Source organism: Sus scrofa, chromosome 5, assembly GCF_054392235.1.
Source record: "Sus scrofa isolate SSC_HxYL_T2T_F1_AM1 chromosome 5, Sscrofa_HxYL_maternal_Yorkshire_Landrace_v2.0, whole genome shotgun sequence".
Lineage (NCBI taxonomy): Eukaryota > Metazoa > Chordata > Mammalia > Artiodactyla > Suidae > Sus > Sus scrofa.
Window position 1 is genome coordinate 26,886,976 of NC_139387.1, and position 14,442 is coordinate 26,901,417.

At 46.1% G+C, this 14,442-nt stretch overlaps 1 protein-coding gene across 4 annotated transcripts in view; it reads left to right on the forward strand.

Annotated features, from left to right (window-relative positions):
• Positions 1 to 10,839, forward strand: part of OS9 (OS9 endoplasmic reticulum lectin) — a 46,539-nt gene extending 35,700 nt beyond the window's left edge. The window contains exons 6-15 of one of the 4 annotated variants that reach the window (XM_084956205.1): positions 5,704 to 5,914; positions 6,023 to 6,127; positions 6,342 to 6,442; positions 6,637 to 6,688; positions 7,372 to 7,460; positions 7,667 to 7,939; positions 8,213 to 8,402; positions 9,317 to 9,481; positions 9,628 to 9,740; positions 10,051 to 10,839. In XM_084956205.1, the coding sequence (XP_084812331.1) occupies positions 5,704 to 5,914; positions 6,023 to 6,127; positions 6,342 to 6,442; positions 6,637 to 6,688; positions 7,372 to 7,460; positions 7,667 to 7,939; positions 8,213 to 8,402; positions 9,317 to 9,481; positions 9,628 to 9,740; positions 10,051 to 10,176 (1,425 nt within the window). In that variant the 3' untranslated portion in view covers positions 10,177 to 10,839. The remainder of the gene's footprint in view (positions 1 to 5,703; positions 5,915 to 6,022; positions 6,128 to 6,341; positions 6,443 to 6,636; positions 6,689 to 7,371; positions 7,461 to 7,666; positions 7,940 to 8,212; positions 8,403 to 9,316; positions 9,482 to 9,627; positions 9,741 to 10,050) is intronic. The other 3 variants (XM_021091889.2, XM_084956206.1, XM_084956207.1) reach the window with 3 other exon arrangements.
• Positions 10,840 to 14,442: the final 3,603 nt, after the last annotated feature.

Genomic DNA, 14,442 nt, shown 5'->3' on the forward strand with positions numbered 1-14,442 from the left:
ATGGTAGTCTTATAGAATGAATTTATAAGTATTCGTTCCTCTGCAATATTTTGGAGGAGTTTCAGAAGGATAGGTGTTAACTCGTCCCTATTTTTCTTTTTTTTTTTAAACTCTCTTTGTTTGATAGAATTGGCCTGTGAAGCCATCCAATCCTGGATTTTTGTTTGTTGGGAGTTTTTTTTGTTGTTGTTGTTCTTTTTATGGCCACACCTACAACATATGGAATTTCCCAGGCTGGGGTCAAATTGGAGCTTCAGCTGCTGGCCTACAACACAGCCACAGCAATGCCAAATTTGAGCTGTGTCTGTGACCTACACCACACACAGCTCATGTCAATGCTGGATCCTTAACCCACTGAGCAAGGCCAGGGATCGAACCTGCATCCTTATGGATATTAGTTAGGTTTGTTACCACTGTGCCACAACAGGAACTCCTGTTGGGAATTTTTTAATCACAGATTCAATTTCAGTACTTGTAATTGTTCTGTTTATATTTTCTATTTCTTCCTGGTTCAATTTGTTTCATTGATCGTTTCAGTTTTCTTTCTTTCTTTCTTTTGTCTTTCTTAAGGCCACATCCTCAGCATATGGAGGTTCCCAGGTTAGAAGTCAAATCTGAGCTGTAGCCACTGGCCTATACCATAGCCATAGCAATGCCAGATCCCAGCCACATCTGCAACCTACACCACAGCTCATGGCAATACTGGATCCTTAACTTGCTGAGTGAGGCCAGGGGTTGAATCTGTGTCCTCATGGATGCTAGTCAGATTCATTTCCACTGAGCCACGACGGGAACTCCTCAATTGTTTCCTTAGTCTCTATTTATTTCTGCTCTGATCTCTTTGATTTCTTTCCTTCTATTAACTTTGGGTTTTATTTGTTCTTTCTCTAGATGCTTTAGGTGTAAGGCTAGGTTATTTATTGAGATTTTTCTTATTTCCTGAGTTAAGCTTGTATTGCTATAAATTTCCCTTTTAGAATTGCTTTTGCTGTATCCCATAGCTTTTGGATTATATTTTTATTTTCATTGTGTCTAGGTATTTTTTGATTTCCTCTGATTTCTTCAGTGATCCACTGGTTGCTTAGTAGCATATTGTTTAGTCTCCATGTGTTGTGTTTTTTAGGTTTTTTTTCTTGTAGTTGATTTCTAATCTCATAGCATTGTGGTCAAAAAAGATGCTTGATATGATTTCAATTTTCTTAAATTTATCAAGGCTTGCTTTGTGGCCCAGCATGTGATCCATACTGGAGAATATTCCTTGTGCACTTGAAAAGAATGTGTATTCTGCTGCTTTTGGATGGAATGCTCTATAAATATCAATTAATCTCATCTGATCTAATGTGTCACTTAAGGACTGTGTTTCCTTATTGATTTTCTGTCTCGATGATCTGTCCATTGATCTAAGTGGGGTCCCTCACTATTATTGTTACTATTTTATGTCTGTTAACATTTGCCTTATAATGAGGTACTCTTATGTTGGGTGCAGACATACTTCCAATTGTTTTATCTTCTTGGATTGAGCCCTTGGTCATTATAATGTCCTTCTTTATCTCTTGTAGCAACTTTAGTTTTAAAGTCTATTTTGGCTGATATGAGTATTGCTAGTCCAACTTTCTTTTGATTTCCATTTGCATGGAACACCTTTTCCATTCCCTCACTTTCAGTCTGTGTGTGTTTCTAAATCTGAAGTGGGTCTTGTAGATAGCATGTATACAGGTCTTTTTTTTTTTTTTTTTTTTTAATAATGAGGATGACAAATGGTTGCTTTTTTATTTATTTATTTATTTATTTTGTCTTTTGTCTTTTTAGGGCCACACCCACAGCATATAGAGGTTCCCAGGCTGGGGTCTCATTGGAGCTGTAGCTGCTGGCCTATACCACAGCCACATCAATGCCAGATCCAAGCCGCTTCTGCAACCCACAGCACAGCTCATGGCAATGCTAGATCCTTAACCCACTGAGCAAGGCCAGTGATTGAACCTACAACCTCATGGTGCCTAGTCAGATTTGTTTCTGCTGCACCACAACGGAAACTCCCAGGTCTTGTTTTTGTATCCATTCAGCCAGTCTATATTTCTTGGTTAGAGTGTTTAATCCATTTACTCTTTTTTTTTTTTTTTTGTCTTTTTAGGGCCACACCCACAGCCCTATGGCTAGGGGGTTCCCATATGGAGGTTCCCAAGTTAGAGGTTGAATCAGAGCTGTAGCTGCTGGCCTACACCACAGCCACAGCAACGCCAGATCCAAGCCACATCTGCAACCTACACCACAGCTCACGGCAATGCCAGATCCTTAACCCACTGAACAAGGACAGGGATTGAACCTGTGTCCTCATGGATGCTAGTCAGATTCATTTTTGCTGAGCCACAACAGGAACTCCTAATCCATTTACATTTAAGGTAATTGTCAATATGTGTGTTCTCAGTACCATTTTGTTAATTATTTTGGATTTACTATTTTAGATCTTCTTTCTTCCTTTCCTCTTTGCTTTCTTCTTTCCTCTTGTGATTTGATGACTGTCTTTACTGTTGCTTTTGGACTCCTTTTTCTTTTTGTGTGTGTATAGGTGTGTATCTTATAGATTTTTGGTTTGGGGTTCACCATGAGGTTTTATATCATGATAAGTTACTGATACCTTAATTTCAAATACTTTTCAAATGTCCTGCATTTGCACCCTCCTTCTCTCATGGTTTAGATATCATATTTGTGTGTGGATGATTTCCTACTTTTACTGTATTTTTAACCTTTACTAGTGAGCTTTTTCATTTTATAATTTTCTTATTTCTTGTTGTGACCTTTTCTTTTCCACCTGGAGAAGTTCCTTTAGCATTTTTTGTAAAGCTGTTTTGGTGGTGCTGAACTCTCTTAGCTTTTGCTTGTCTGTAAAGCTTTTGATTTCTCCATCAAATCTAAATGAGAGACTTGCTTAGGTAAAGTATTCTTGGTTATAATTTTTTTCCCTACATCACTTTAAATATATCATGCCACTCCCTCTGGTCTGCAGTTTCTGCTGAAAAATCAACTAATAACCTTATGGGTATTCCCTCGTATGTTATTTGTTGCTTTTCCCTGTTGTTTTTAATGTTTTCTCTTTAATTTTTGTCAGTTGAATTACTGTATGTCAGTCCTGTATGGGACTCTGCATTTCCTGGTGTTGGGTGACTGTTTCCTTTTCCATATTAGGGAAATTTTCAGCTATTATCTCTTCAAATATTTTCTCAGGCTCTTTCTCTCTTCTTCTTCCAGGGCCCCCATAATGTGAATATTGATGTGCTTGACATCGTTCCAGAGGTCTTTTAAACTGTCCTCATTTCTTTTCATTTTTTTTCTTTATTCTGTTCCACAACAGTGATCTCTACCACTCTTCCTTCCAGCCCACTTATCTAGCCTCATTTATTCTGCTATTGATTCCTTCTAGTGTGTTCAATTCTTTGCTTGTTTTTACATTTTCTAACTCCTTTTTTTTAGGGCTGCACCCACGGCATATGGAGGTTCCCAGGCTAGGGGTCTAATCAGAGCTGTTGCTGCTGGCCTATGCCAGATCCAAGCAACGCCAGATCCTTAACCCACTGAGCGAGGCCAGGGATCGAACCTCATGGTTCCTAGTTGGATTCGTTTCTGTTGCACCACAATGGGAACTCCCATTTTCTAACTCTTTGTTTAAAATTTCTTGTAACTTCTCTCATCCTGTGCATCTATTCTTTTCCTGGGTTCTTGGATCATCTTTTCAGCCATTACTCTGAACTCTTTTTAAGGTAGATTTCCATGTCACTTAGTTGTTCTTCTAGGGTTTTATCATGTTCCTTTGTCAAGAACATATTCCTCTACCGTCTTATTTTGTCTGAATTTCTATTTGTATTTTTACATATGTGGAAGGTTAGTTATGTTTCTCAACCTTGAAGAAGTTCCCTTCTATCCCCACAAAGGGAATGTCCTATGTGCACGAGCAGTACACTCCCTTCTTGTCACCTAAGGGCCAGGGACCAGCTGGTCCCAGGGTAGGTTCTGACCTGGTTTTTAGACTCACTTCCTCAGGCTGCAGGATTGTAGGATTGTAGTTTTCTTGCTTCTGGTCTCTGACCCTGGTGGGAGAGGCCAGTGCCTGCCCCCTGGAAGGTAGAGCTGAGTCTTGGCCCTCTGGTGGAGAGGACTGTATCAAAGGGCATGTCTAGAGATGGTTGTGGGCTCAGAGAGTCTTTAGGCAGCCTATCTCCTGATGGGTGGGGCTATGGTCCTACCCTCTTGACTGTCTGGCCTGGGGCATCCCAGCACTGGAGCTGATAGGCTGTTGAGTGGGGCCAGGTCTTGGTGCTATTTACCCAAGTAACATGTCTGCCTCCAGCATGAGTTCAAGTAGATGAACACTCCCCGATATTTCCACCACCAGCTGCCCCCAATACTGCATCCGCAGGAGACGCTCCAATACCAGCAGGTAGGTCTGGCCCAGGCTCCTATGAAGTCACTGCTTTTGCCTCAAGTCCTGGTGCACATAGACCTTTTATGCACTCTCCAAGGGTGGAGTGTCTGTTTCCCCTAGTCCTGTGGTGCTCCTGCACTCAAGCCCCATTGGCCTTCAAAGCCAAGTGCTCTGGGGGCTTCACCTCCCAAAGCCAGCACCCCCAGGCTGGGGAACCTGATGTGGGGCTCAGAATTCTCACTCTGTCTTGTTGTGGTTTCTCCTTTGTCGTTGGATGTAGACTATCTTTTTTGGTAGGTTCCAGTCTTCTTTATTGACGGTTATTCAGCAAGTTAGTTGTGATTTTGGTTTTCTCCTGAGAAGAGGTGAGCTCAAGGTCCTTCTACTCTGCCATCTTTGTCTCCAATCTTCTAAATGTCTGTGTTTTTAAAAAATGTTCACCAGCACCTAATGTTTCACTAGGGTGTGGGTCTACAGAGCTCCTCATGCTGCCATTCAGAAGTGAGGCCTCTCTTTCTTTTACTTTCACTAGTTACTTTAGAAACTACAATAGTATATACTAACTTTTTCAAAGGCTAACAATTGATATCTTTACTCTCTTTCTGAATAATACAAGGACCTTAGAACTGTTTGAAGTTTTAAAAAAAATCATATACATATATACACAAAGAATATGTATATTTCAAATACATATAAAATATATATATATCAAATATGTGTAAGTATGTACCTACTGTATTTATACAAACAAGAATGTGAAACAAAAATCAGCTGGTTACCTGCAGTTAAGCTGCCTGAGTTCACATCCTGTTTTTTTTCCTTTTTCTTTTTTGGCTGCCCCATGGCACATGGAGTTCCTGGGCCTGGGATCAGATCCAAGCCACAGCTATGACCTATGCTGCAGCTGTGGCAATGCTGGATCCTTCAACTCACTGTGCAGGCCAGAGATCAAACTTGCATCCTGGCACTGCCAAGATGCTGCCAGCCCCATTGCACCACAACAGGAACTCCTCCATTCCTATTTTTGCCACTTTCCAGCTGGTCAGTATGAACAGGTCCCTTAACTGCACTGCCCACCTAAGTTTCTTGAGCCAGAATTAAGATAGTGCTACCTCCCTCACTGATTTTTTGTGGTAATTAAATGAGCTAATGCATGTAAAGTGCCCTATATAGTATGTATGTACAGTGCCTGGCAAACAATAAGTGCTTAAGAGAAGGCAGCTCCTCTAGAAACGAATGGTAATTATTGGTGGTAATTACGATTTATTCACCCTCTGTCCTGGCAGTTCCTCTGTGACGAGGGTGCTGGTATTTCTGGTGACTACATTGACCGTGTGGATGAGCCCTTGTCCTGCTCTTACGTGCTGACCATTCGGACTTCTCGGCTCTGCCCTCACCCTCTCCTCCGGCCCCCACCCAGTACTGCTCCCCAGGCCATTCTCTGTCACCCTGCCCTGCAGCCTGAGGAGTACATGGCCTACATCCAGAGGCAAGCTGGTGAGTAATCAAACAGAGGAAAGGGAGGCATGGGGAGGGAAATGCAGAAGATAAATTACTCAAGAGCCCAGAGGACCATGTCCCTGTCCCCCTACACGCTGTCTTCAGTAGACTCGGAGCAGAATGGAGACACAGCCAGAGACGGACTGCAAGACCTGGACCCTCCAACGTGGAGTGAGACCAAGCCTGGGGTGGGACCCACAAAGAAAACAGGTAGGCCCTTGTTTCTCCTGTTCCGTGGAACGTGTCTGCATTTTTCCCCTTCTCCAGTCTTATTATCCTGTATGCCCCTGACTGTTGAGGTGGGATTAAAAAGTACCATGGGCTCTACCCTCTTAATAATAGAGGAGGGGAATGTACTCCATTCTGTGTGCTCCCTTCTGTTCCTCCCCTCCTCTCAGTGTCCTCCTTGGTCTCTGTATCCCAGGTGCAAGCCCAGCCAAGGAGGACAGTAAGGAATCAGATTTCTGGAAGATGCTTCATGAGCCAGAAGAACAGGCCCCAGAAGGGGAGGAGGCGCAGGCTGAGGTGAGAGCCAGCTTCCTAGCCGTTTCTCTGATGAGGCTGAACCTGGGCTTTGGGTTGGAGGGCCACTCGCGCTGAGGTCATTACGAGATGACCTCCATCTACCCAGGATGCAAGGATATACCCAGAGTCATTGCCTTAAGGGTATGGTTGGCATACAGAAGCCTGTGTGCTTGACTCTGCCCTTTTCCCACCAGGAGCAGGAGCCAAATCTTGAGGCTGCAGATCCAGTGCCAGGCTCTCCCGATGGTGAGTGAACCCTCCATGGCTCCTTTACCACTTGAATGTCTTTTCAGGTGGGTGCGGGTGGGATGAGGATAGAGCTAAACACTGGGAGGGAGGATGGGCAGCCAGGCCAGCAGCAGAGGCATTTTGATAGGAGTTAGTGCTCTTTCTAGACAACAGTTCTATTCTCGGGAGGTAGCAGAACACAGTGGTTCCACCACTTGCTGACTTCAGCATCTCAGTTTCTTTACCCATAACATGTGGGTGATAACCCCTACCTTAGGGAGTTATTGTGGGAAAAAATAAAAATGAATCTAGTTCACAGTACCATGCCAGGAACAGAGTAGAGAAATAGTTGTATATGTTTGTGGAAAGGGGAGAACAGGATCCAGGGAAGAGGAGCCCTTGGCTCCAGAATCTCTTCTGTAGACCTAAACACTGCAGTGATTGCCAGGAGGGCCTCAGCGGTGCATCAAAGAGCAGAGGACTCGGCAGCTTGTTAGCCTCCTTCTGTCTCTCACCTGTGAGGCCCCCTTAGGCCACCTAAATGCTTTCTGGAGGGGTATGTTGGTCCCTATTGCAAGGACAAGGCGGGTAGTTCCTGGAGGCAGGGACCATGTCCTTCCTTGGCCTCCTCAACTCCTCTCCTTAGGAAGTCGAAATAGAATTTAAGACACAATTAGTCCATTCCTCTTCTTTCATCTCAGATTTTCAGAACAATGTGCAGGTCAAAGTCATTCGGAGTCCCGCAGACTTGATTCAGTTGATAGAGGAGCTGAAGGGTGGAACAAGAAAGGTATGGGCCCTGCTCCAGGGAGGGGTAGAACCTTGCTCCCTGCTGGGAGCATTCGGAAACCCGCCCCTGCCAGGGCCCGGAGAGAGCTGCCTCCCGCGTCCCTGGCGACCACATCCCAGCCCGTTTATCTGCCCCCAACCAGGTGTCTCTACAGAAACCCCAACCACCCACTGTCTGCCTCTCTCTCCCAATCCCCACCCACCCAGGGGAAGCCAGATGCAGGCCAAGAGCAGCCTGCAGACGGTGCCACAGAAGCCCCTCCCAGGGAACCAGAGGTGAAGGAAAAGAGTGACCCAGAACATCAGAACGAGGTGGAAGAGGAGGACGACGATGAGGATGAAGACGATGAGGATGAACGGCAGTTGCTGGGGGAATTTGAGAAGGAACTGGAAGGGATACTGCTCCCATCAGACCGAGACCGGCTGCGTGCCGAGGTGAAGGCTGGCATGGAGCGGGAGCTGGAGAACATCATCCAGGAGGTAAGCTCTGCTCTTCCTCCTGCAGCTTCGGCTGCTGCCCACACTTATGGATGGCACAGGCCCAGGGGCCAGAAGAGAACAAAGAGCAGCGCCTCAGCTGCCTGGGGCACAGGACAGGGTGCCCCGAACTGCTAGTTGTTTACTTAAACAGGAGGGATGGTGGGGAAGGGGATCAGAGAGAAGGATGAGGCTTAGTTACCCTCCTATAGAGCACAGACCACCCCTCTCACTCCCCAGACTCTTGACTTTCCACTCCCACCTTGGGTCTCCCAGACAGAGAAAGAGCTGGACCCAGATGGGCTGAAGAAGGAGTCGGAGCGTGATCGGGCTATACTGGCCTTGACATCCACTCTCGACAAACTCATCAAAAGGCTAGAGGAAAAACAGAATCCAGAGCTGTTGAAGAAGCACCGGAAAAGGAGGGTTATCCCCCAAAAGCCTCCCCCGTCTCCCCAGCCATCAGGTGAGAGCTGTCAGGCAGAAAGGAATGGCCAAGTCCATCATCTGTAGCCCTTCTGAGAATGCTCACTTTTTCTGGAACACTGTCCTCACGCTTGCTTTCTTCCCAACACCTCCATCCTTTTGCCTGGTGACCTCCTGGTCATCCCTTTGGGAAGCAGCTTTTAGTGTCTGACTGGCGCACTTGCCTGGCTCTTTCTCAGCCTGCTCCTGTAAACCCAGTGCCTAGCACTTTGCTCCCACCTTGTGGGTGATCGGTAGATATTTACTGAATGACAGTGGGCCTGTGCGCCGAAGACCTCACATCTGTGATGGATGCTGCCTATCGGTAGTTAGAAGGGCACGGGGAGTGCCCCAGCTGGCATGGTGTGAATGGGCAGCCCAGCTGCTCATAAGTCAGCTGCATGGCAGACTTGAACTTCCCTTCCTCTTGTACCTCTTGTGTCCCTCCATGAGTCCTATGGGTGCAGAGATCCATAGGAGTAGGTCTATGGAAATGTCCTAGTTCCAAACCATCTGTCCCGCTATGTCTATTATAAACATTGAAATGTCTTTCAATTCCCAACATGTGGGGTGCCAAACCACAGTTCTCCCACCTGCTTCTTAAAACGTCTTTGTAGGCCCAGGTGGCCCGATTTTTGCATCAGAAGACACGGTCATTTTCCTGTAGGTGATGGGCAGACTTATTGGGTCCAGAGGAAAGAAGGGAGACTGCCGCTGGTGGAGGGAGCTTTACCGGCTGGAATGGGGTGGAGGGAGATGGATACTCATTTATCTTGAGCGCTGGCTCCTCTTAAGTGTTTGGGATGGAATAACTGCCAAAAGCAACTGATGGCTTAGGAAGAGGTGACCATCACAGCCCCTAACCCTGGAGTCACAGCTCTGCTTTGTGTCTCCCTGCGTGTCTCCCCCTCTAAGAGGAGGATCCTGAACACAGAGTCCAGGTCCGGATCATCAAGCTCCGTCACGGAGGCCCCAATCGGGATCTGACTGTCCTCCAGATGAAACCAGAAAACCCACAGCTGAAACAAATCGAGGGGCTGGTGAAAGAGCTGCTGGAGAGGGAGGGACTCACAGCTGAAGGTGGGCCCTGGAGGGCGGGCTGGATTCAGAGCTGTTGGAAGGGCTTGCTGCCAGAAGTGGAGGGGCTGGGGACCCGGGGGCAAAGAACCTGCACTGAAGCTCCCCACCCTTCCTCTCCTCTCACTGCCCATTCTGCTCCTTTCCAGGGAAAATTGAGATCAAAATTGTCCAACCAGGGACGGAAGGGACTGAAGAGGATGCACGTTGGCTGACTGATGAGGACACAAAACACCTCAAGGAGATTTTCTTCAATATCTTGGTGAGAAGCGTCCCGGACTCCAGCCTTCCCTCTCCCCCAGCAGGCTGGTTTGGGGTCCAGCAGGCACCTCCCAGCCTCACCACTGTCTGAGCCTAAGTTTCCTCAAACATAAGAAGCGGTGTTGGTTCTGGGCATTGGGTCCTCAGCAAGAGCCCCACAAGGGGCTGGGTGGGTGGGTGTGTAGGTGTGTGTTTGTGTGCCTGTGTGTGTGTGTCTGCCTGCTCCTGCCTTCCTCACACCTGCTGGCCCAGGATCCTCCAGCACCCAGTGGCTCCCTCGGCTCCCGCTCACCCTCACACCCTCCTACCAGGTGCAGGGAGCTGAAGAGGTGCAGAAAGAGCGGCAGCGGCAGAAGAAGCTGGAGAGCAATTACCGCCGGGTGTGGGGCTCCCGCGACGGGGAGGGCACGGGGGACCTGGACGAATTTGACTTCTGAGACCGCCACTGTCGGCTCGCCAAGGAGTCCAGAGTCTTCCTAGACTGGCCCTGCCTCCTCCCCTCACCCCTACTCCCCAGGGCCCTGAAGGCAAAATAGCAGAGGAGAGCTAAGCTGTGAAGCTGTGCCTTCGAGGCCCACCTGGGGATGTGAGGGACCCCGGGAGGAGTGCTGCTGCTGCTGCTGCTGCTGAGAGCCGTCCTCAAGACCTCCCAGGCCTGTGAGATCTGCTCTCCCAGGCTTCTCCCCCCTACTCACTTCCTTTTCTCCCCAGCTTCCCCTGTTGCCGTTCTCCAACTTAGGGGTTCATTTCCCCCCTTACCGAGAGCGTGGCGAGATCTTTTGAGTGAGTAGAGCAGGGGGAGCAAGAAGCGTGGGGGCAGATCAGCAGGCCCTGAGAGGCCGGCCCCCACCCCTGCCCCACTATTGTCACCTTCCCCTCTTTCCCCAGATTGGCTAGGGATGTCTTGCCCTTGCCCTTTCCACACTGTTCCCTACAATCTGTGCTTCTGAGTTGAGGCACTTTCCCTCTGTTGCTAAGAAAATGGAAAGAAAGTTGCCCATCACCACCTCTGACACAATCCTGTGAGAAGGATGGGCTACAGCCCCACTCACCATGTTCTTGAACAATCAGGTTTCTAAATAAAGAACTGGACCATCAAATCATCAATCCCTTTTTTCTTTGGGGGAGGTAGGTGGGGTAGGGGCTAGGGAGGGAGGAGACTTGGTGGTCTCAGGATGGAGGGCACACTCTCTGATCCACAGGCTCCACAGTCCAGACATAGCAGTGGGGCTGGGGTACGCAGGAGGAGACCAGCACAGCAAAACACAGCCCAGACTGAAACACCTCCAGTGCTGGTGTCCCTTCTTTTCCTCATCTGTCCATTTCTTTTTTTTTTTTTTTTTTTTTTTTTCGTCTTTTTGCTATTTCTTGAGCCGCTCCCGCGGCATATGGAGGTTCCCAGGCTAGGGGTTGAATCAGAGCTGTAGCCACCGGCTTACGCCAGAGCCACAGCAACATGGGATCCAAGCCGCGTCTGCAACCTACACCACAGCTCACGTCAACGCCGGATCGTTAACCCACTGGGCAAGGGCAGGGACCGAACCCGCAACCTCATGGTTCCTAGTCGGATTCGTTAACCACTGCGCCACGACAGGAACTCCCATCTGTCCATTTCTGTTCTTCTCTTCTACCCCTTTATAGCCCAAAAGCCACAAGGTATATATGTGGAGTTACCCCACCACAGGGATCATCCTGCTGACATCATGCTGTAGACTCCATCCCCACACCCGCCAGCCATACCACTTCATTTCCCAGAAAAGACCTCTACTTTTCGTCATGCCCAGAGAGAGAGCTGCTACCCACACAGGCCAACCTCCTAGTATGCCAGTGGCGGTAGGTGGCCCTGAGTAGGTGTCTCCATCTCTTCCTCACTACAAATCTGGGTCCCCCACCTCTCCCATTTTCTCCTCTTGCTCTGCATTTCTTAGGTTTGCAGCATTTCTGCTGAAGACTCCACTGACTCACAAGATCAGTTATAGAGGGCAATGAACTTCCAGTCTCCAAAAGTGGAAGGGAGAATTCACCTGTCACTGAAGAAGCTGTATGAAGCTAAAATAGATAATTGTACTGGCCTCAGGTAGTTTTGAGGATTGAATGAAATACAGTGTGTGTCACTCTCTTAGCACAGTATCTGGTCCACAGGAAGTGCTCAATAGCATAACAACCCAGCTGCTGAGTTCTGAGGAAACTAGATGGTACTTGGAGGCAGGAGTTGTAGAAGGAGGGAGTTCCCATCATGGCTTAGCAGAAACAAGTCTGACTAGTATCCATGAGGACACAGGTTCAATCCCTAGCCTTGCTCAGTGGGTTAAGGATCCAGTGTTACCACGAGCTGTGGTGTAGATTGCAGATGCGGCTCAGATCCTGTGTGGCTGTGGCTGTGGCATAGGCTGGCAGCTGTAGCTCTGATTTGACCCCTAGCCTGGGAACCTCCATATGCTGTGGGTGGAGCCCTACAAAGATAGATAGATAGATAGATAGATAGATAGATAGATAGATAGATAGATAGATAGATAGATAGTTGTATAAGGAATCCCAAAAGCTGATCAGAAGCTACAGTAGAATCTTTTAGAATGAGAGGGTGGGAAGAGGCTGGGGCAGGAGGATTACCTTTGATTTGATAGGAGTAGAGTTAATATCATCGGAAAATAGAATTCTACAGATAGACTTAATTGATACCTTAAAAACCCAGAATACACATTCAAGTGCACATGGAACATTCTCTAGGATAGGCACATACTAGGACACAAAACAAGCCTCAACAAATTTAATAGAAATTTCAGGCTTTTTTTTTTTTTAATGGCTGCACCTGTGACATATGGAAGTTCCCAGGCTAGGGGTTGAATTAGAGCTACAGCCGCTGGCCCACACCACAGCAATGCAGGATCCGAGCTGCATCTGCGACCTACACCACCGTTCATGGCAACCCTGGATCCTTAACCCACTGAGCAAGGCCAGGGATTGAACCTGCATCCTCAAGGGTACTAGTTGGGTTTGTTCCTGCTGAGCCACAATGGGAACTCCTCAAGCATCTTTTCTGACCACAGTGGCATGAAACTAGAAATCAAACACAGAGAAATGGAGGTTGGGGAAGGATTATATGGAGAATAAACAACATGCTACTAAAAAAAAAAAAATCAATGGGTCAATGATTAAATCAAAGAGGACATTTAAAAATATCTTGAAGCAAATGACAATGAAAACACAACCATACAAAAATCTATGGGATACAGCAAAAGCAGTCTCTTAGAGGGAAGGTCATAGCAATACAGGTCTTCCTCAAAAAAGCAGAAAAATCCCAACTTAACCTACCACTTTAAAAAAAAATTGAAAAAGAAGAACATACAAAACCTAAAGTCAATAGAAGAAAGGAAATAATAAGGAAATACTAGAGAAAGTTAAAAAAATACAAAAAGTGAATAAAACTAAGAGCTAGTTTATGGAAAAGGTAAAAATCAACAAACATCTGGCCAGGCTCATCAAGAAGAGAGGACCCAAATAAGAAATGAAAGAGGAGAAATAAAAACTGATACTGCAGACATAAAAAAATCATACCACCACAAATAATTATACGCCAGCAAACTGGACAACCTAGAAGATATTGACAAGTTTATAGAAACATACATCTTAACCAAAATGAACCAAGAAGAAATGGATAATTTGAATGGGCCAATCACTAGAAGTGAAATAGAATCTGTAACTTAAAAAACTCCCTGCAAACAAAGGTCTAGGGCCAGGTGGTTTAATGGCAAATTCTACCAAACATACAAAGAAGAACTTACACTGATCTTCTCAAACTCTTCCAAAAGACTGAAGAGGAGGGAACACTCCCGAAGTCATTCTATGAAGCCACCAACATCCTGATACCAAAACCAGACAAAAGATATTACCAAAAAAGAAAATTACAGGAGTTCCTGCTATGGTATAGCAGGTTAAGGATCTGGTGTTGTCTCTGCAATGGTGTGGGTTCGTTTCCCAACCCAGCATAGTGAGTTAAGGATCTGGCATTGTCATAGCTGTGGCTCAGATTCAGTTTCTGGCCCAGGAACTTCCATATGCCCTGGTGCTGCCAAAGAAAAGAAATAAAAAATTATAGGCTAGTATCTTTGATGAAGATAGATGCAAAAATTCTCAACAAAACATTAGCAAATCAAATCCAACAACACACATAAAAAATCATGCATTATGATCAAGATGGATTTATCCTAGGGTCACAAAGATGGTTCAACATATGCAAATCAATGTGATGTACCACATCAACAAAAGAAAAGACAGAAACCACATGATCATCTCAATAGGTACATAAAATGCATTTGAAACAAATGGGACCTAATAAAACTAGTAAGTTTTTGCACAATTAAGGAAACCATAAACAAAATGCAAAGACAACCTAAGGAATGGGAGAAAATATTTGCAAATGATGAAACTGATGAGGGCCTAATTTCCAAAATATACAAATAGTTCATACAATTCAATAACAAAATATCAAAAAATGGGCAAAAGACCTAAACAAATATTTCTCCAAAGAAGACTCAGATATACATATATATTCTTTTCCATTTTCCATACAGATGACCAACTAGCACATAAAAAGATGCTCATCGTAATTATTAGAGAAATGCAAATCAAAACTATAATTAAGTATTACCTCACACCAGTCAGTATGACCATTATTAAAAGGCCTAGGAGTTCCCATCGTGGCT